This window comes from Carica papaya, chromosome 4 (genome assembly GCF_054855325.1).
Source record: "Carica papaya isolate Zhongbai chromosome 4, ASM5485532v1, whole genome shotgun sequence".
Classification (NCBI taxonomy): domain Eukaryota; kingdom Viridiplantae; phylum Streptophyta; class Magnoliopsida; order Brassicales; family Caricaceae; genus Carica; species Carica papaya.
This window is the reverse complement of record NC_142312.1, coordinates 13,798,174-13,820,232: the sequence shown is the minus strand read 5'-3', so window position 1 is coordinate 13,820,232 and position 22,059 is coordinate 13,798,174. Positions and strand designations below refer to the sequence as shown.

The following is a 22,059-nucleotide window of genomic DNA, read 5'->3' as shown; positions in this document are numbered from 1 at the left end:
TTATGATTTCATGCAGGCAAGTTGCAGCCTGCAATCAGAACTGAGGAATTGTTATTATTCCTAAAAAATGTACAAATTAATGTTGCTCTTCTTTTTTTGTTTTTAATTTTTTTTTTATATATAGAAGACCTTAAATATAGTTAACTTACTTATCTCACTTACTTTATTTCTTCTCAATAAATATTTGCTAAAAACATTAAATTCTCTCGTATTATTTTAAAATATTTAAATTAATATTTTAATATATATTTTTTTATTATTGTACTTTTAAAAATTATTCTCTTTTAATTCCTTTTGTACAGTGTTATTACACTTCACACTCTAATTAACATGTGCATGAATTGACATGTGTGCACATCTCATTACTGATTGACTTCCCACGTGGCGAATGATAACAAAAACACGTATGTAAACCAGCCTGAACCACTATGCGAAAAATAATGAGACCGGTTCATGATCTCTTCTCTCTCTTTCTCTCTCTCACTCATAGTAGAATTCTCGATATTCACTTTGCATTTTCCATTTCCATTCTTGAAACACCAAGTTATCTCACGACAACTATTACGGACTCTGTTATAACTTCTCCACTTCCAGCTACTGAAAGTATTGCTGTGGAGCAGAAGAAGACAAAAGCCACCAAGGAGCCGAACGAGGTGAAAGTAGCTGCGTCGAAAAAGGCCAAATCCTCTCATTCGCATCCTCCTTTTATTTGGGTACCATCCGTTGCTATCTTTAGAAACTCCAGATTTCTCGTTTCACATTCACCATCGCCACCCTTTCCGAAAGAGATGTTTCGTGTCTCTGAATCTCTAACTGTTTCCTTTTTCTTTCTTTTTTTTTCTCTTTTGCGTTTTCAGATGATTACATATGCAATTATAACATTAAAGGAGACGATAGGATCAGGCAAGTATGCGATCACGAAATTCAACGAGGAGAAGCACAAGCAGTTGCTGTTTGAGGGCAAAGAAGTTTGAGATTCTGGGGACGAAAAAGAGAAAGAAAAGAGAGATGAGAGATGATGAACTGGTCTAATTTATTCATTTAGATGGGTTCAGGCCGGTTGGGTGTCTTACATAGATGGTGCATGATTGTCATCAGTTTGCGTCATAAGGTATTGGATTAAGTCCCGCAATAAACACCATTCTTGTGTTTAGTTGTCACCGTTGAGTTTGTAACCCTAAACGGGTTGATGATAAGGCGAAGGAAGGTGGATGATATGAAGTCCATTTTGCCCCTTGTGTCTTGAGCGAAACACGTGCTATAGTGACCAAGATAAAGGGTTACGATCCTACTAGGATGAAACTAAACTCTAAAAACCCGTCCAAACTTATTTCATCATTCGTAACATGAAAAATCAATGATCAAAATGAAGTGTCAACTTAATGACATATATCAAGCACAATGATATTTTTTGAATGAAACTAATAAAAAGGAACTCATACAAATAATTTTTAAAAAACAATTACTAAAAGTAAAAAATGGTGAATCCATTATAAATTCAACAAGTTTAAATTTTATACATTTAAACTCAATCCCAGTTTGTTTTTTTTAACGAGACTTACGTAAAATCTGATGACACACACGTGTATATATATATATATATATATGTATATAATAAATACAAATATCACAAGTTCTACAATTTTTTAAAAATAATTTTTAAATATAAAACTAGAATTTTTAAATTACATGCTTTATATGTATATATTAATTAAATTCTTCAATTCCAAATTTTTTTTGAAGAGCTTATAAATTCTTCAAATACAAATTTTTTTTCGAATTTATTTTGTAAGATTTAATAATGAATTGTTTAGATAATAAGAGTTTATAAGTTTTATATTTTCAAGTTTAATTGAAATAATTAGAAGAGAAAGAATAAGGTAGATTTATTGTAACGGCCCCAGAAATTTAAAATGAAATATATATTAAAAATATCAAATGCGGAAACGAAGTCAAAAATTCGATTAACATCCCTTACACTAAAACCAAAAACGTGCTCACAATATAAAAGATCAAACTACCTAAAGGAGAAACTTGAAAGTTAAAGCTACGAATATGACTATGGAGTCTTTAGGCGTCCCCTTCGTCGTCTTCCTGCGGAACCGGCTCGGGAACAATGTCTTCCTGATCTGAAATAATTAAATAAGGAATGAGCTACACTAGCCTAGTAAAGACATCACAATATCTCACCGTCACGGAGGTAAAAGGTGGGTAGAAAACACAAAAAGACCAATGGAGCATAATTTACAACAAATCCTTTTATCAATAATAAAACCTTTACCATTCACTTACCTCGGTGAAATTCATAAAAACAATATACGAAAACAATAACATCATCATCATCATGAAATCATATATAAACTGTATAACATAATGCTTATCAAGCCTTTCGTAATTCAATCGTTACACAACATATTTTTCTTTATTTACCAGCTTACTAGTATCCATGGGGATCCATAGGGGTCCCGATACCCGTGAACCCTTAACACTTGTAATCAGATTCCAGGGCCGTCCCCATACCTCGTCCGGTATGAGGGTGAAACGGGCCGTCCCCATACCCCGTCCGGTATGGGCGCCAAAACACATAAGATGTAGCGCCCGGACCAAGAAGAAGAAAAAAAAAAAAAAAGGCCACGTCGGCAGCCACGTCAGCAGGCCCGGTCAGCAGTCCCGGCCAACCAGGGCATGCCACATGGCAAGACCACGTCGTTCCGGAACGGGCCACGTTGGCGATCCGCGTGGGCGTGATCGGACGGCCCAGATCAATCGCGCGATCGGACGGCCCAGATACAATCGCACGGACGGCCCAGATTAAAACAAAATGGACGGCTGAGATCAAAAGGCAAGGGGTTATAAATAGAACCCCCACACCAGACCACAAACCCTAGCCGCCTGCCGCTCGCCGGAGAAGACGAACCAGAGGCTGACCGCCGCCACCCGCCGCCGCACCGGGGAAATTTCCGACCGCCGATCGAGGTAAATTTCATACCCCCGACTCGTTTTTCCACGCTGATTCCTCCTGTGGCCAAATCGAAGCCAAAATCCCGGCCAAACGGCCGGAATACGCGGCCGAAGACCAGCGGCGCCGCCGCGCCCCCTCTCGGTTTTTGCCTCTGACGAGGCCCTTCCCGGCCTCCGTTTGATGCAATTTTTATATCACCGTGATCACCATTCTTTTCTCTACAGGTTGACCGGAGCCGAATCACCAAACCACGAACCTCGCCGGAGAGCCGCCGCACCCGAGAGCGTCGCCGCCGGTAAGCTCCGCTTCTCCGTGATTTTTTGGCCCCCCGAGGGCCTAGGGTTGTTTTCTCGCAGGGACCGATGCGAGTGTGGCCGAATTCGGCCAGAAACGGCCGAAAACAGCCAATCCAAGGCGAATCGCCGCCGCAAGCGGCGGCGCCGTCGCCGGAGCACGGCGGAGCCGCCGTGCCGGAGTTGCGATATTGGCCAAAAAGGGGCTCTGAGCCTAATTTGAGATTTTTGGAATACGTGCAGGTACCGTTAGTGTGTTTCAGTTCCCCGAGAAAAATTTAGGGAAAATTAGGGACGGCCTGTAGGCGCACTGTGAATCGTATTCGGATCCCAAAAACAAGTAAGGACCCCTCACCCTATTTCCTATCACGGTATTAAACTTCAAAATGATAAAACGGTATTTCTTGAATTAACGCATGTGTGAAATTGTTTAAGGTTGCTAATGGAGCCCGAGTCTAGTGTGATTGATGATTTACTGTTATTTGGCCTGTTTTACAGCTTTAAATGCATTATGAGGTTTGATGTGTTCATTTTATAGTTTCGAGTGCATATATTACTGTTTTATTAATTATGGGTTGAATGACTGAAGAACTGATACTGTATGTTATCTGTTTGGCATGAATTACGATTTGCTTGTTTAAATGTAAATTAATGATGCTTATTGAGGAAAAGGAAAATGAAAGATTGTGTAGACTGATAATTGTATGATGGGGTCAGCCTGACTAGATATCCTGGGAGATGGTGGACGGACCGGGTCCGTAGGGAACCCTACCGGGATTGTGGTCTCACATGCCGGACGGGGTATGGAGATTTTATGGTTTTGACGCCCATACCGGACGGGGTATGTGATATAATGATTGAATTACAAAAGGCATGATAAGTGCTATGTTTTACAGCTTATATTATTCCATGATTGTGATAATGTTATTGTTTTCTTATATTGTTTCATGAATTCCACCGAGGTAAGTGGATGGTAAAAGTTTTATCATGAATAAAAGGATTTGTTGTAAATCATGCTCCATTGGTCTTTTGTGTTTTTCTACCCACCTTTACCTCCGTGACGGTGAGATATCGTGATGTTCTTACTGGGGTAGTGTACCTCACTCTTTATTTAACCATTTCAGATCAGGAAGACATGGTTCCCGAGCCCGTTCCGCAGGAGGACGACGAAGGGGATGCCTAGAGATTCTGTAGTCATACTCATAGTTTTATTTTCGAGTTTCTCTTTTAGTTAGTTTAATCTTTTATATTAGTACGTTTTTGGTTTTCGTGTAAGGGATGTTAACTGAAATTTTGATCTCGCTTCCGCATTTTATGTGTTTAAATACTCATTTCATTTTAACAATTTCCGGGGCTGTTACATAAGATCTCCATACCCCGTCCGGTATGAGAGACCACGATCCCGGTAGAGTTCCCTACGGACCCGGTCCGTCCACCATCTCTCAGGATATCTAGTCAGGCTGACCACATTATACAATTATCAGTTTACATAACCTTTCATTCCCCTTTTCCTCAGTCAGCATCATCAATTCGCAAACGAATAAGCAAACCAGTAATTTATGCCAAACAAGACAACATACAACATCGGGTTCTCAGTCATTCAACCCATAATCAATAAAACAGTAATATGTGCACACGAAATTATGAAATGAAAACATAAGACCTCATACTGCATTTAAAACCGTAAAATAGGCCAAACAACAGCTAACAGACAAACACACCAGACTCGGGCTCCATTAGCGACCTTAAACAATTTTACACATCTGTTGATTCATGAAATACCGTTTTATCATTTATTGAACTTTAATACCGTGATAGGAAGTAGGGTGAGGGGTCCTTACTCGTTTCGGGGTCCGAACACGGCTTCACAGTGCGCCTACAGGCTGTCCCTAATTTTTCCTGAATTTTTTCCGGGGAACTGAAACGCACTACTGGTACCTGCACGTGTTCCAAAAAATCCCAAATTAGGCCCAGGGCCCCTTTCGGCCAATATCACAATTCTGGCACGGCGGCTCCGCCGTGCTCTGGCAACGGCGCCGTCGCAAGCGGAGGCGATTCGCCTCGGTTTGGCCGTTTTCGGCCGTTTCCAGCCGAATTCGGCCACACTTGCATCGATCCTTGCGATTAAACAACTCTAGGGCCCTCGGGGGGCCAAAAAATTACGAAAAACCGAAGCTTACCGGCGGCGGTGCTCTCGGGTGCGGCGGCTCTCCGGTGAAGTTCGTGTTTTGGTGATTCGGCTCTGATCAACCTGTAGAGAAAAGAATGGTGATCACGGTGATATAAAAATTGCATTAAACGGAGGCCGGGAAGGGCCTCATCGAAGGCAAAAACCGAGGAGGGACGCGGCGGCACCGCTGGGTTTCAGCCGTGTTTTCCGGCCATTTGGCCGGGATTTTGGCTTTGATTTGGCCACAGGGGAAATCAGCGTGGAAAAACGAGTCGGGGTATGAAATTTACCTCGATCGGCAGTCGGAAATCCCTCCGGTGCGGTGGCGGGTGGCGGCGGCCGGCTTCTGGTTCGTCTTCTCCGGCGAGGGCAGGCGGCTAGGGTTTTGTGGTCTGGTGTTGGGGTCTTATTTATACCTTTTTGCCTTTTGATCTCAGCCGTCCATTTTGATTTAATCTGGGCCGTCCGTTTTTTATTTAATCTGGGCCGTCCGTGCGATTGCATCTGAGCTGTCCGATCGCACGTTTGATCTGCACCGTCCGATCGCGCATACGCGGATCGCCAACGTGGCCCGTCCCGGATCGACGTGGTCTTTTCACGTGGCAGGTCCCGGTTGGCCGGGACTGCTGACTGGCTGCTGACGTGGCTGCTGATGTAGCCCCTTTTTTTTTTTTTTTTTTTTTTTTCAATTTCCCGGCGCTACATTTATTTTTAAAGTTATGAAGAATTATTTTATTCTTTTACTTGATAGATACTAACCTTTAAAAGAATTTATAAGATACCTAAAATAGTACAATCCAACAGTGTTTTTTTTAATATTGTTATTTATACACATAGGATATAATTTATTAATTAAATATATAGTATATAATTAATGATTAATTAAAAATTAAATTTTATTTATATCTAGAAAATTTAGGTAGACAACGATTTTATTTATCATCAAAATTATTTTTGTATTTAAAAGTTATATAATGCATAATCTGTAGTCAATTAAGATTTTTTTATATTTAAAAATTTAATAAATAATTATTATATCTATTACTATACTAATTTTGCTTTTATATTTTAAAATATTAAATAGATAATAATATCTAAAACTTTATCTTAATAAAATTTATATAATTGTAAATAACACTAATAGCATCATGTGACGCTTTTTTTTTTGGTATTGCTATATATATATATACTTAGATGAGTTTTATATTTTCTGAATCTTTTCAGTTTATGAAACAAGTAAAAATTTAAAATTTCTTGCTCACCAAAAGAAAGTTATTTTTTTCTTAACCACAGGTAGAAAAAAGTTATTTAAATATTATTTGATAAAATAATCCCACGAACAACAAAGGGTCCATAGCTCAGTGGTAGAGCATTTGACTGCAGATCAAGAGGTCACCGGTTCGAACCCGGTTGGGCCCTTTTTACTCTTATGTTGATTCTGTTTTTGTTTGCTTTTGTTTCTTTACTTAATATTTCTCACTCAGCATCAAAAGGGGTCCATAGCTCAGTGGTAGAGCATTTGACTGCAGATCAAGAGGTCACCGGTTCGAACCCGGTTGGGCCCTGAATTTGGTTTTTTTCTTTCTTTTCAGCGGCCGTGGTTAGAAAGTAAAGCTAATTTCATTTTAGTTTCCTAATTCTGACATTTTCCGGATTATGGAAATGTAGGAGAGAATAATACATTTTTATTTCACTTTCCTTGGGACAAAATTGGCAAAAATGAAAATGTTTCTACATCATTACATCTTCAAATACCCACCAAACAAATGACTGTGGTTTTATTACTTTTAATCTCATTCCCTTCTTTTCAAACGATAACTACCATTCACCTACCATTCATAATATATATATATATATTCTAAAATACTTCTCCTCAAACCATTTCCCTGTAGCTTTCCCCCGCTTCTGAATAAAAAAAAAAAAAAAACAAAAAACTTAAAAAAAAAAAAAAAAAAAAAAAAAAAGAAAAACACCTTGACGTCTATACACAAACAGGACAATAAACCAATCCATTCTCGTTACACTTTCCACAGCGCCCTCTCTTATCCCCTTCCAAAAACACCTTGCAACTTCCACCGCAATCCAAACACGGCACAAACCTCGCCCCTCCACAACCCTCGCACGCTTCTCTTCCCGACCTTCTCTCCACCTTTCCCCACCTCATCAACTTCCCCAGCTTCCCTGACTCGTTCAACTCACTCACCTCCTCCACTCCACCCACGTACCTTCCCTTCACGAACACCCTCGGCACGCTCACTTCCTCCCCCACCAACTCCCTCATCTCCCGCAAATACTCCCCATGAAGCGACACGTCCCGCTCCTCGAATACCACCCCCTGCAACTCGAGTATGTCCCGCACCCGCGTGCAGTCGTCGAACGTCCGTCGGACTCCTCGTAACGACGTCGTGTACACCACCACCGAGTCGCCTCCACCAGCAGGGCACTTCTCAGGGAACTCGCTCAGTGGGTCCCATTTCAGAGCCACCTTCGTTCCTTCTTTCTCCCTCTCTTGCCTGTCCCTCACTATGAATATGTTATCTTTTACCGACTTGAGACCCGTCGTCGCTTCCTTCGGGGGCTCCGGTGCTGAGTTCTTCGACTCGAGTTTCCTCAATTCGGTTGTGGGTATTTGCTTAGAAGACAACTTGGCATCGAGCTCCTCGAGGGTGTGGAAGGAGGACCTCTTACGTGGAGCTTCTTTGGGTGGGTGATCTGTTGGAGGTGGTTGGACTGGGGGGACGACAGGGGTCTTGAGGTGAGCTTGCAGGGCCTTGCTGACCTCATCCCAGGAGCGGGGGCCGCCGGCGTCTTCGAGCTTCTGAAGGATGGTGGAGGGAACCGGAGCGGGCAGTGACTGTAATTTGTCTTGCTGGTCATCTGACGGATTCTCAACTATGAGCCAGGGCTCCTGTATGGCGTTGATGTCGAAGACAGCGAAGCTGGAAGGAGGCGGACGGTAGACATCGACGGCTGCCTTGACACGTTTGGAGGAAGCGCAGCCCATTGTGGTTCAAGTGTTGGTTAGAAGAGGAATACGTATAACATTAATGTATGTATAGATTTGTGTGGCTTGGGTGTTGGTTTCGAAATGGTGGTTTTATCTGATATTGGAAACTATTTGTTTAGAATAATTGTGGGATTTTATTTCGAAATGGTGTGATATGAACCTTAGGATGTATATCTGGTTTTTTGAGAGGCCATGTGGCCAAATGGGTTTTTGTCACGTCAGCAAAGTATAGTATGGGCTTTTGTCTTTTGGCAAATGCGTGTGTTATGTGGTCTCTCCTAAAATTGTGGGTGCAAATTGTTCATGTATCTTAATCATAACGTTTTATTACGTCCCAAATTGCCAATAATATTTCAAGTCCCCAGCTAGTGTATGGAGGAGGAATAAATAGAAAATACTATGTGCTTTATAGTATTACATATATTATATAATTTAACCTAAAATTTATATGGTAGGATGAGAAGATTATTCTGTATATTTATAAATTTTTTATAATTTTTTTTTTATAATTTATCGATCTCTAATATATAAAATATAAACATTTAAAAATTAGCCGTCATAAATTTAAATTATAAAATATAATTATAATCTAAATTATAATAATTAATATTATTTTTAAAATTATTATGTTCGTATTCATTAATATTGTTAGTTTTACTAAATTATTTATTTATTTTTTTAAAATTCTTTAAAATTTATTACATTTAAAAGTTTCTAATTAGGTTAAAATTTATGTTTAAAAAATTCATAATTCATTAAAATTGAATATAATAAAAAAATCTAAACTATTCTAATGAAAGCATTTAAAAATTAATCGCCATAAATTTAAGTTATAAAATACGATTATAATCTAAATTATAATAATAACTATTACTTTCAAAATTATTACGGTCGTTCTCATTAATATTGTTAGTTTTATTAAATTATTTATTTTTTTTAAATTCTTTAAAATTCATTACATTTGAAAATTTCTAGTTAGACTATAGTTTATGTTTAGAAAGTTCTTAATTCTTTTAAATTGACTGTAATAAAAAAATTAAACTATTATAATGAAAGCCTGAATTGATTATATTTGGTTGATCTCTAATGTACAAAGTATAAACATTTAAAAATTAATCGTCATGAATTTAAGTTATAAAAGACGATTATAATCTAAATTATAATAATTAGTATTACTTTAAAAATTATTACCTTCATACTCATTAATTTTGTTAGTTTTACTAAATTATTCATTTTTTTTAAATTCTTTAAAATTCATTACTTTTAAAAGTTTCTAGTTAGGCTATAGTTTATATTTTGAAAGTTCTTAATTCTTTTAAATTGACTACAATAAAAAAAATCTAAATTATTCTAATGGAAGCCTGAATTGACTATATTTAATCGATCTCTAATGTATAAAGTACAGATATTTAAAAATTAGTCGTTTAAAAATTAATCGTCATAAATTTAAGTTATAAAACACGATTACAATCTAAATTGTAATAATTAGTATTACTTTCAAAATTATTACGCTCATACCCATTAATATTGTTAGTTTTCCTAAATTATTATTATTTTTTTAATTTCTTTAAAATTCATTACATTTGAAAGTTTCTAGTTAGGCTATAGTTTATATTTAGAAAGCTCTTAATTCTTTAAAATTTACTATAACAAAAAAATTTAATGTAATATCCGGGTCCGTAATCAATTTTAACATTTAAAAATATATAAATATTTATTTTTAATTAATTTATTTTAATTTTTATTGAATTTATTGAAAAAAATAGCTTAGAAATGAAATCGAAAATAATTTTGGAAAAAAAGAGATGAAAATTTAGGTTCGGTGGGTGTTTTTGAAAGAAAAATTAGAAACAAGATGTTAGAGTGCAAATAGAAAAAATTGTACCATGTAAGACTGTCCAGTGAGCAACCTCGACGAATTGAAGCACACCGCGTTGCGAGGCGCGCTGACATCGGTGCCACGCAGGTGATCCGCGTGTCCCGCAATTGGACGGTCCAGGATTGATCCCGCGCGCGTAGATGGCTCGAATTTATTTCTCCCTTAAGTATGATCAGACGGCCGAGATCAAATCGCGATAGACAGTCCAGATTTATTTTTTATTTAGGTGCGATCGGACGGACGAGATCGATCGTAATGGACGACTCATATCAATGCGGGATTGATATAAATACCTCGCATCACATGGGAACCTAAACCCTAGCCGTCAGCCCCTGCCGGAGAAGAAAACCCAGACGCTGGAGAAGAAGGTCGACTGACGACCGCCGTCGCACTGGAGCCACTGTCGACCGCCAAAAATGGTAAAAATTCTCCCTACCCGCTTGAAATTCGATTTCGAGCACCCTTGTGGCTAAATCGGAGCAAAAGGGACGACATGTGAACCAGAAACTGTAGGCAAAGCCCAGCGGAGCCACCACGGCCAAAACTCATTCGATGAGCCCCTTTCTGATTTCTGTTTCACGTGATTTTTCAATCATTTTGTTCACCGTCATTTTCTATGCAGGTTAGCCAAAGAAAAAACTTCAGCCGTAAAAGAGAAATCCGAATAAGAGCTTTTCTTTCCTGCTTTACTTAACCCAAGCAATGCCAAAAGACTCCCATGCCTTTCTTGGTTGGACCAACCCAACAACGATTGTAGACAAGTCTTTCTTCATTTTTTGTAGCGCCCGGACCGAGAAAGAAAAAAAAAAAGCCACGTCGGCAGCCACGTCAGCAGGCCCGGTCAGCAACCCGGCCAACCGGGGCCTGCCACGTGGCAAGACCACGTCACTCCGGAACGGGCCACGTTGGCGATCCGCGTGGGCGCAATCGGACGGCCCAGATCAATCGCGCGATCGGACGGCCCAGATGCAATCGCACGGACGGCCCAGATTCAATCAAAAACGAACGGCCCAGATTAAAACAAAATGAACGGCTGAGATCAAAAGGCAAGGGGTTATAAATAGAACCCCCACACCAGACCACAAACCCTAGCCGCCTGCCGCTCGCCGGAGAAGACAAACCAGAAGCCGGCCGCCGCCACCCGCCGCCGCGCCGGGGAAATTTCCGACCGCCGATCGAGGTAAATTTCATACCCCCGACTCGTTTTTCCACGCTGATTCCTCTTGTGGCCAAATCGGAGCCAAAATCCCTGCCAAACGGCCGGAATACGCGGCCGAAGACCACCGGCGCCGCCGCGCCCCTTCTTGGTTTTTGCCTCCGACGAGGCCCTTCCCGGCCTCCGTTTGATGCAATTTTTATATCACCGTGATCACCATTCTTTTCTCTACAGGTTGACCGGAGCCGAATCACCAAAACACGAACCTCACCGGAGAGCCGCCGCACCCGAGAGCGCCGCCGCCGGTAAGCTCTGTTTTTCTGTGATTTTTTGGCCCCCCGAGGGCCCTAGGGTTGTTTTCTCACAGGGACCGATGCGAGTGTGACCGAATTCGGCCGGAAACGGCCGAAAACAGCCAACCCGAGGCGACTCGGCGCCGCCGCTCGCCGGAGCCGCCGTGCCGGAGTTGCGATTTGGGCCGAAAGGGGCCCTGGGCCTAATTTGGGATTTTTTTTGAACACGTGCAGGTACCAGTAGTGCGTTTCAGTTCCCCGAGGAAAATTCAGAGAAAATTAGGGACAGCCTGCAAGGGCACTGTGAAGCCGTGTTCAGACCCCGAAACGAGTAAGGACCCCTCACCCTATTTCCTATCACGGTATTAAAGTTCAAAATGATAAAACGGTATTTCTTGAATTAACGAATGTGTGAAATTGTTTAAGGTGGCTAATGGAGCCCGAGTCTAGTGTGATTGATGATTTACTGTTATTTGGCCTGTTTTACAGTTTTAAATGCAGTATGAGGTTTGATGTGTTTATTTTATAGTTTCGTGTGCATATATTACGTTTTTATTGGTTATGGGTTGAATGACTGAAAAACTGATACCGTATGTTGTCTGTTTGGCATGAATTACGATTTGCTTGTTTAAAATGTGAATTGATAATGCTTACTGAGGAAGAGGAAAATGAAAGATTGTGTAGACTGATAATTGTATGATGGGGTCAGCCTGACTAGATATCCTGGGAGATGGTGGACGGACCGGGTCCGTAGGGAACCCTACCGGGATTGTGGTCTCACATGCTGGACGGGGTATGGAGATCTTACGTGTTTTGGCGCCCATACCGGACGGGGTATGGGGACGGCCCGTTTCACCCTCATACCGGACGGGGTATTGAGGTTTATGGTTTTGGCGCCCATACCGGACGGGGTATGGGGACGGCCCGTTTAACCCTCATACCGGACGGGGTATTGAGGTTTATGGTTTTGGCGCCCATACCGGACGGAGTATGGGGACGACCCTGGAAACTGATTATGAATGTTAAAGGTTAACGGGTAGCGGGATCCCTATGGACCCCCATGGATACTAGTAGGCTAGTAAATGAGAAAAAGATATGTTGTATAATGATTGAATTACAAAAGGCGTGATAAGTGCTATGTTTTACAGCTTATATTATTCCATGATTGTGATAATGTTATTGTTTTTCTTATATTATTTCATGAATTCCACCGAGGTAAGTGGATGGTAAAGGTTTTATCATAAATAAAAGGATTTGTTGTAAATCATACTCCATTGGTCTTTTGTGTTTTTCTACCCACCTTTACCTCTGTGACGGTGAGATATCGTGATGTTCTTACTGGGCTAGTGTAGCTCACTCCTTATTTAACCATTTCATATCAGGAAGACATGGTTCCCGAGCCCGTTCCGCAGGAGGACGACGAAGGGGATGCCTAGAGACTCTGTAGTCATACTCATAGTTTTATCTTCGAGTTTCTCTTTTAGTTAGTTTAATCTTTTATATTTTAAGTACGTTTTTGGTTTTCGTGTAAGGGATATTAACTGAAATTTTGATCTCGCTTCCGCATTTTATGTGTTTAAATACTCACTCCATTTTAACATTTCCGGGGCCGTTACAGTTGGTATCAGAGCCGCGTCTCCTCGGACCCATCCCTTACACAATAATGCCTTAGATAAATACTCACCGATATATCGTTACTCAATCATTCCTTGCGAAAACAGGTACACGAGAATGAGGAGAGGAAGGCCCCCACTAAACCGAGCGGCTCAGGATAATTCACTTCGGGAGGATCTTGACAGACTGTATGAGATGGTGGAGGCTCTCGCAGCTGCCCAGCGAAGGCAAGAGGAGAGAAGGGAGTTACCGGGACCTCCTCCGCTAGCGCAGGTTGAGCGCCCGCTACAGCAGGCTGATCCCGAGCCACCCCGGCAGGAGCCTGTTCCTCCACGATACCACCCGACACCATAGCCGCGGTACGATCTGGTACCACAGCCACAGTACCAACAGGTGCCGCCACAGCACATTCCGGTGCCCCCACCACATCAGCAGGCGCCACCACAGGGTCCCCCAGTTCACCCTCAGCCGGTCCCAGTCCCTCTACCTCGGGACCCCGCTCCCTCCTTGATCGACCCCGGCTTCATAGAGAGGTACAGGAGACTGAACCCTTCTACCTTTTCAGGGGGATCCTCGTTCGAAGAGGCCCAATACTGGCTGGCAGAGACTGAGAGAGCTTTTGAGACCCTGGGAGTAATTCCTGAGCAGAGGGCTGCCATTGCCTCCTACATGCTGGTAGGGGAAGTGGTACGCTGGTGGGAGCTCAAGCGGGCCACCCTGCCTGTACCAGTTACTTGGGAGCAGTTCCTAGCGGCCTTCCATGCGGAGTATCTCCCTAAACACATCCAACATTTAAAGGAAATAGAATTTGCTCAATTGGTCCAGGGTAATATGACAGTGTCGGAGTATGCCCACAAGTTCCTGGAGCTGGGCCGACATGCCCCGGAGACATTGTTGGATGAGGGCCGAAAGGCCAGGAAATTCCAGTGGGGCCTCCGCCCGGCGATCAGACAGCACTTATTGGTGATGGAGCTCGAGACATATTCGGCAGTCCTAACAAAGGCGCAGATCATAGAAAGGAGCTTCGACACCCGCCCTCAACTAGCGGGAAGTTCCCGACCCTCAGCCCCGCTCCGCAGACCAGCGCCTACCATGCCTGTCCAACCCAGTAAGAAGCCCAGGCCTTCCGTTCAGGCCCCTCCCCAGGCTATGGGGGTAGCACGTGGGAAGATCTGCCAGTACTGCGGCAGGGATCATAGGGACCGACCCTGCTACCGCCTCAACAACACCTGTTGCATATGCGGCAGTGCCCAGCACTATGCGAGGGAGTGCCCTAGGAACCAGAATCAAGGGAAGCCTCCAATCCAGGGCAGAGTTTACAACCTTACCCAGAAAGATGCAGACGCAGACCCGGACGTGGTACATGGTATGTATACTATCTCTGGCCACATTGCTCATATTTTGTTTGATACTGGTGCATCACATTCTTTTATTTCACATGTTCTTGCTTCCAAAATTTGTGTATCACCTGATAGACTTGATTCATTATTGCTTGTATCTACCGCTGGGGGGGAGACATTGCTAGGAGAGGTTGTCTACAGGGCATGTGCCGTGGAGATAGCAGATCTGATAGGGTTAGACACAGGGGATTTTGATGTAATCCTAGGAATGGATTGGCTAGCGGCGTATCACGCCACCATAGACTGCTTTAATAAAAAGATTGTATTTAATCCTCTCAACGAGGAGCCATTCACAAGTTAATAAAATTGTTCGGTACTGATTTTCCCTAATGACAAACTCTTTTCTTCTTAATTCCCAGTGCCTTGATATTGTATTTTTCCCTAACTAGGTAAATCCAAGAAAGAAGTTTGTATCCAAGAGATTCCAGTAGTCCGAGACTTTCCAAACGTATTTCCGGATGAACTGCCCGGTCTACCAGGGGATAGAGAGGTCGAGTTCACCATAGACTTACAGCCAGGAACCCAGCCCATCTCGGTAGCTCCTTACCGAATGAGCCACATCGAGATGGAAGAGCTAAGGAAACAAATCACTGAGCTACAAAACAGTGGCTTCATTAGACACAGCATTTCCCCATGGGGTGCCGGGGTTACTTTTGCAAAGAAAGGGGATGGAACGTTGAGACTGTGCATTGATTATAGAAGGATAAACAAGGTAACAATTAAGAACAAGTACCCTCTTCCCCGGATTGATGACCTTTCGATCAGTTGCAGGGTGCACAGGTCTTTTCTAAAATAGATCTACGATCAGGTTACCATCAGGTAAAAGTGAGAGCAGAAGACATCCCCAAGACGGCATTCCGAACCAGGTACGGACACTATGAGTTCCTGGTTATGCCGTTTGGGCTAACCAACGCCCCGACCATCTTTATGGATCTAATGAACAGAATCTTCAGAGAATTCTTGGACCAATTTGTCATCGTGTTCATCGATGATATCTTAGTCTACTCAAAAAGTAGGGAAGAACATGCTCATCATCTTGCCCAAGTCCTACAAGTACTCAGGAAAAAGAAGTTGTATGCAAAATTGAGCAAGTGTGGATTTTGGCTCGAGCAAACTGCCTTCCTAGGACATGTTATATCGAAGGAAGGGGTGTTAGTGAACCCCGAAAAGGTTGAAGCGGTACTTGGTTGGGAAAGGCTGACAACAGTTAAGGAAATTCGCAGTTTCCTAGGGATGGCAGGTTATTACCGCCAGTTTGTCGAAGGGTTCTCCAGTCTAGCGGCTCCTCTAACCCGACTCACAAAGAAGAATGCAAGGTTTGATTAGAATGAGAACTGCGAAAGGAGTTTTTCAGAATTGAAGAAGCGACTGACTACTGCACCCGTGCTGGCTCTACCGAGTGGATCAGGAGGGTATACAGTTTATAGTGATGCCTCCTATCTGGGCCTGGGTTGTGTCCTGATGCAGCATGGAAAGGTTATAGCATATGGGTCTAGACAGCTAAAGAATCATGAGAAGAACTATCCTACCCATGACTTGGAGCTTGCAGCAATCATACACGCCCTGAAAATCTGGCGCCATTATTTGTATGGAGAGACCTTTCAGATCTACACCGATCATAAGAGATCGGAAGGATCTTAACATGCGTCAGAGAAGGTGGATGGAACTTCTCAAGGACTATGATTGTGACATCCTATACCATCCACGTAAGGGCAACGTAGTAGCTGATGCCCTCAGCAGGAAAAGTGCAGGCACCCTAGCCCATCTGATGGTTTCAGAATGCAGGTCCATCGGGGCCACGCAGCAGGTTCGACTGCGAGATCTGAAGAGGGCCACATGTTTGAGCCACCTAGCAGTCCAACCCGAGTTAATCCAAAGAATAAAGGAAGCCCAGTCAATCGACCCCGCCCTAGTAACCCGCAAGAAGGATGCAGAACAGGGAGTGAACTCAGAATTTCAGATCTCCGCCGACGGATTGATTCGTTTCAGGGACAGAGTGTGCGTCCCAGACGACAGTGAGTTAAGAAGAGACATCATGACAGAGTCCCATAGTTCAAGGTTCGCCATGCATCCAGGAAGTACGAAAATGTACCAAACTATGCGACCTCGGTTCTGGTGGAATGGGATGAAGAGAGATATAGCCGACTTTGTATCTAAATGCTTGGTATGTCAGCAGGTCAAAGCAGAACATCAACGCCCGGGCGGGTTACTTCAGCCTTTACCGATTCCAGAGTGGAAGTGGGAACATATCACCATGGACTTCGTATCGGGACTACCCAAGGCACGATCGGGACATGATGCTATATGGGTAATTGTTAACCGACTCACTAAGTCTTCCCACTTCCTGGCCATCAGAATGACTGATCCCTTAGACAAGTTGGCAAGAATGTATATCCGGGAGGTAGTCAGACTACATGGAGTTCCAGTAACAGTGATATCCGACAGGGATCCCAGATTCACTTCTCGGTTTTGGAATAGTTTCCAACAAGCTATGGGAACAAAGCTGTCTCTTAGTACTGCCTTCCACCCCCAAACCGATGGACAATCAGAAAGGACAATTCGTACGCTGGAGGATATGCTCCGAGCTTGTGTCCTTGACTCCGGGGGCCATTGGGACGACCACCTACCCTTGATAGAGTTTGCTTACAACAACAGCTACCAAGCAAGCATCAGCATGGCCCCATACGAGGCGCTATACGGGCGTCCGTGCAGGTCGCCGATCTGTTGGGAGGAAGTGGGCGATAGAAGATTGTTTGGCCCGGATTTGGTAGAAGAAACCACGTCCAAGATAGTTAAGATCAAGAAGAACATCCAGACAGCTCAGAGTAGGCAGAAGAGTTATGCCGATACCCGGAGAAGGGACCTAGCCTTTGAGAAAGGCGACCGGTGTTTCTTAAAGTCACCCCCTTCAAGGGAATTAGCAGGTTCGGCAGGAGGGGAAAATTAAACCCCAGATATATTGGACCCTTTGAAATGTTAGACAAGATTGGTACCACTGCCTACAGACTTGCATTGCCTCCTGAGCTCTCCCGGGTTCATAATGTGTTTCATGTATCTATGCTACGTAAGTACAATCCGGACCCTTCTCATGTCTTGGCTCACGAACCGCTTCCACTCCGAGAGGACTTGTCTTATGAAGAAGTACCGGTCAGTATCACGGACCGAGAAAGCAGAATACTCCGCAACTGAGAAATATCATTTGTAAAAGTCATGTGGCAGAACCACACGCCCAGGGAGGCGACTTGGGAACTGGAATCAGAATTTAGGGCTCAGTATCCCCATCTGTTTGATCAAGAGTAATGAGGCAAATTTGGGGACCAAATTTCTTTATGGGGGGGAGAGTTGTAGCGCCCGGACCGAGAAGGAAAAAAAAAAAAAAGCCACGTCGGCAGCCACGTCAGCAACCACGTCAGCAGGCCCGGTCAGCAATCCCGGCCAACTGGGGCCTGCCACGTGGCAAGACCACGTCACTCCGAAACGGGCCACGTTGGCGATCCGCGTGGGCGCGATCGGACGGCCCAGATGCAATCGCACGGACGGCCCAGATTCAATCAAAAACGAACGGCCCAGATTAAAACAAAATGAACGGATGAGATCAAAAGGCAAGGGGTTATAAATAGAACCCCCACACCAGACCACAAACCCTAGCCGCCTGCTGCTCGCCGGAGAAGACAAACCAGAAGCCGGCCGCCGCCACCCGCCGCCGCGCCGGGGAAATTTCCGACCGCCGATCGAGGTAAATTTCATACTCCCGACTCGTTTTTCCACGTTGATTCCTCTTGTGGCCAAATCGGAGCCAAAATCCCGACCAAACGGCCGGAATACGCGGCCGAAGACCAGCGGCGCCGCCGCGTCCCTTCTCGGTTTTTGCCTCCGACGAGGCCCTTCCCGGCCTCCGTTTGATGCAATTTTTATATCACCGTGATCACCATTCTTTTCTCTACAGGTTGACCGGAGCCGAATCACCAAAACACGAACCTCGCCGGAGAGCTGCCGCACCCGAGAGCGCCGCCGCCGGTAAGCTCTGTTTTTCTGTGATTTTTTTGCCCCCCGAGGGCCCTAGGGTTGTTTTCTCACAGGGACCGATGCGAGTGTGATCGAATTCGGCCGGAAACGGCCGAAAACAGCCAACCCGAGGCGACTCGCCGCCGCCAGCGGCGGCGCCGTCGCCGGAGCCGCCGTGCCGGAGTTGCGATTTGGGCCGAAAGGGGCCCTGGGCCTAATTTGGGATTTTTTTGGAACACGTGCAGGTACCAGTAGTGCGTTTCAGTTCCCCGAGGAAAATTCAGAGAAAATTAGGGACAGCCTGCAAGCGCACTGTGAAGCCGTGTTCGGACCCCGAAACGAGTAAGGACCCCTCACCCTATTTCCTATCACGGTATTAAAGTTCAAAATGATAAAACGGTATTTCTTGAATTAACGAATGTGTGAAATTGTTTAAGGTGGCTAATGGAGCCCGAGTCTAGTGTGATTGATGATTTACTGTTATTTGACCTGTTTTACAGCTTTAAATGCAGTATGAGGTTTGATGTGTTTATTTTATAGTTTCGTGTGCATATATTACGTTTTTATTGGTTATGGATTGAATGACTGAAAAACTGATACCGTATGTTGTCTGTTTGGCATGAATTACGATTTGCTTGTTTAAAATGTGAATTGATAATGCTTACTGAGGAAGAGAAAAATGAAAGATTGTGTAGACTGATAATTGTATGATGGGGTCAGCCTGACTAGATATCCTGGGAGATGGTGGACGGACCGTTTCACCCTCATACCGGACGGAGTATTGAGGTTTATGGTTTTGGCGCCCATACCGGACGGGGTATGGGGACGGCCCGTTTCACCCTCATACCGGACGGGGTATGGGGACGGCCCTGGAAACTGATTATGAATGTTAAAGGTTAACGGGTAGCGGGACCCCTATGGACCCCCATGGATACTAGTAGGCTGGTAAATGAGAAAAAGATATGTTGTATAATGATTGAATTACAAAAGGCGTGATAAGTGCTATGTTTTACAGCTTATATTATTCCATGATTGTGATAATGTTATTGTTTTTCTTATATTGTTTCATGAATTCCACCGAGGTAAGTGGATGGTAAAGGTTTTATCATAAATAAAAGGATTTGTTGTAAATCATGCTCCATTGGTCTTTTGGTGTTTTTCTACCCACCTTTACCTCCGTGACGGTGAGATATCGTGATGTTCTTACTGGGCTAGTGTAGCTCACTCCTTATTTAACCATTTCAGATCAGGAAGACATGGTTCCCGAGCCCGTTCCGCAGGAGGACGACGAAGGGGATGCCTAGAGACTCTGTAGTCATACTCATAGTTTTATCTTCGAGTTTCTCTTTTAGTTAGTTTAATCTTTTATATTTTAAGTACGTTTTTGGTTTTCGTGTAAGGGATGTTAACTGAAATTTTGATCTCGCTTCCGCATTTTATGTGTTTAAATACTCACTCCATTTTAACATTTCCGGGGCCGTTACATTTTTAGAGCAAGAAGCGGAACTACAGGGATGAAATGAAAAGTGTTTCTTACGATTACGCCCAACAGCCCACTTGAGCAATTTGCCATTCTCCCATTGATTCCTATGAATATAGGAAACTTTTCTTTCTCATTCAGAGCTGCCGCACCCGGAGGTTCCCTCGTCGGTAGGTTTGGTTTTTTGTGATTTTCTTGCCAACCGAGGCCCCTAACGTAGTTTCCTGCAGGGATATGGCCAAAACTACCCAAAAATTGGCCAAAACTGACCAAAACCAGTTAGGCTGAGGTGAACGGTGGCAGAGCCAGCGGTGGAACACGGTGATGCCGTTGTGCCGGAATACCAAAATTGGTCGGAATGAGTTTTGGACACTAATTTTAAATTTCTATAGTATTTTTACGTATGTGACAAGTGTTTTGGATTCTATAAGAAAAATTCAGGAAACTTGGTACCCGTTAAGAAGTGTAGTAGACAGCACAACGTTCTGAAACACCGATCCGGGTAAGGATCTCTCACCTTATTCTTTGTTACGGCAAATTGAGACTTAATAATCGATAATTGTGTGTTTTTATAAAAAATTAGAGAACTCTGAAAATAATTACAGGTCACTAGTGGAGACGAAACTGGTTAGTTCACGATTATTCTGATTTTTTGTTTATTTTCTTATACTGCTCTATTGGTTTGTTATTATATGGTGCATGTTTTAAATTTATATTTTCTATAGTCTTATCGATTTATCTGATTTATTCGACTATATACTATCAACATGAATGTACTTTAAGTGATCTGTGAATATAAAATAAGCTATTGGTATTGCGTGGTTGATGTTATTTTGATGAAAATTTATATGTGAAAGATTTACTGGGTACCTAGGAAAGGGCAGGTGGGCCCGGTACATAGAAAACCCTAACTTGAACATTACCTCAATCGGACGGGACTGGAAAGTCCTTTATCAGTAAGGTTTGAGAGATATGGTATACTCTCATACCAGATGGGGTATCGATATGGTGAAATATCTAGCGTCCATTACCGGACGGAGTATGGGGACGACCGGTTAATTGTTTAAATGAATATTGAGTTCATGAGTAAGGAGAACATTCCTACAAACCCCTAGGAGTACTGGTAAGCGGGTAAAAATAGAAAGTGATAGTCTCTTATTATCTTATATGTGAAAATAAAAAGTGTATGAATATGAATATTTATAGATTATTTTTGGAAAAACTTGTTACGTAAATGTGAAATAAATGGCTTTCTTTATATTAAATAAATTTACATTAAATTGAAGGCTTCATTAGTTGTTTTTTTGTTTCTAATTTTTACCAATCTTCAGTTTTCCGTATATGTGATTAGTGTGATATTCTTATTGGGATAATGTAGCTCACTCTTTTATTAACTATTTCAGATCACAAGGGCCAAGATTCAAATCCCGATCAGCAAGAGAGTTGTGAGTAGTCTACCACTCAGACTTTCTTTAAGTACTAGTGAAAGTGATTTTAAGATATTTATTTATTCGTTTTGCTTTAATTACCATTTATCTTTTAAAAAAGAGATTCTCATAGTCCTATTAGCTATTTTAAACTATTGTGTAAATAATATAAACTCTAACTAATTATATTATTCACTTCTGCATTTAATTTATGACTTAATTTCTACTTAAGTTTCGGTTCTTTACATCTAAACTATTCCAATTGAAGCCTAAATTGACTATATTTGGTCAATCTCTAATTTAAAAAGTACAAACATTTAAAAATTAGTCGTCATGAATTTAAGTTATAAAATACGATTATTATATTCGTACA

General features: G+C 42.6%; 1 protein-coding gene, 2 long non-coding RNA genes and 2 other non-coding genes across 5 annotated transcripts; 4 read left to right on the top strand and 1 right to left on the bottom strand.

Annotated features, from left to right (window-relative positions):
• Positions 1 to 320: 320 nt before the first annotated feature.
• On the top strand, positions 321 to 1,238 carry LOC148266291 (uncharacterized). The gene is made up of 2 exons (XR_015818762.1): positions 321 to 713; positions 858 to 1,238. It is a non-coding gene; the product is annotated as an uncharacterized LOC148266291 (long non-coding RNA).
• A 5,534-nt stretch (positions 1,239 to 6,772) lies between these two features.
• TRNAC-GCA (transfer RNA cysteine (anticodon GCA)) lies at positions 6,773 to 6,844 on the top strand. Its single transcript has one exon. It is a non-coding gene; the product is annotated as a tRNA-Cys (tRNA).
• Positions 6,845 to 6,918: 74 nt separating this feature from the next.
• Positions 6,919 to 6,990, top strand: TRNAC-GCA (transfer RNA cysteine (anticodon GCA)). The gene has a single exon. It is a non-coding gene; the product is annotated as a tRNA-Cys (tRNA).
• Positions 6,991 to 7,092: 102 nt separating this feature from the next.
• Positions 7,093 to 8,563, bottom strand: LOC110819030 (Glutaredoxin family protein). Its single transcript, XM_022048113.2, has one exon. The coding sequence runs from the start codon at positions 8,427 to 8,429 to the stop codon at positions 7,407 to 7,409; it is 1,023 nt and encodes a 340-aa protein (XP_021903805.2). The 5' UTR covers positions 8,430 to 8,563; the 3' UTR covers positions 7,093 to 7,406.
• A 2,602-nt stretch (positions 8,564 to 11,165) lies between these two features.
• On the top strand, positions 11,166 to 12,023 carry LOC148266290 (uncharacterized). Its single transcript, XR_015818761.1, has 3 exons — positions 11,166 to 11,491; positions 11,702 to 11,772; positions 11,995 to 12,023. It is a non-coding gene; the product is annotated as an uncharacterized LOC148266290 (long non-coding RNA).
• Positions 12,024 to 22,059: the final 10,036 nt, after the last annotated feature.

Coding starts and splice junctions, on each gene's coding strand:
- LOC110819030 (XM_022048113.2), bottom strand. CDS start 8,429: ATGGGCTGCGCTTCCTCCAAACGTGTCAAGGCAGCCGTCGATGTCTAC.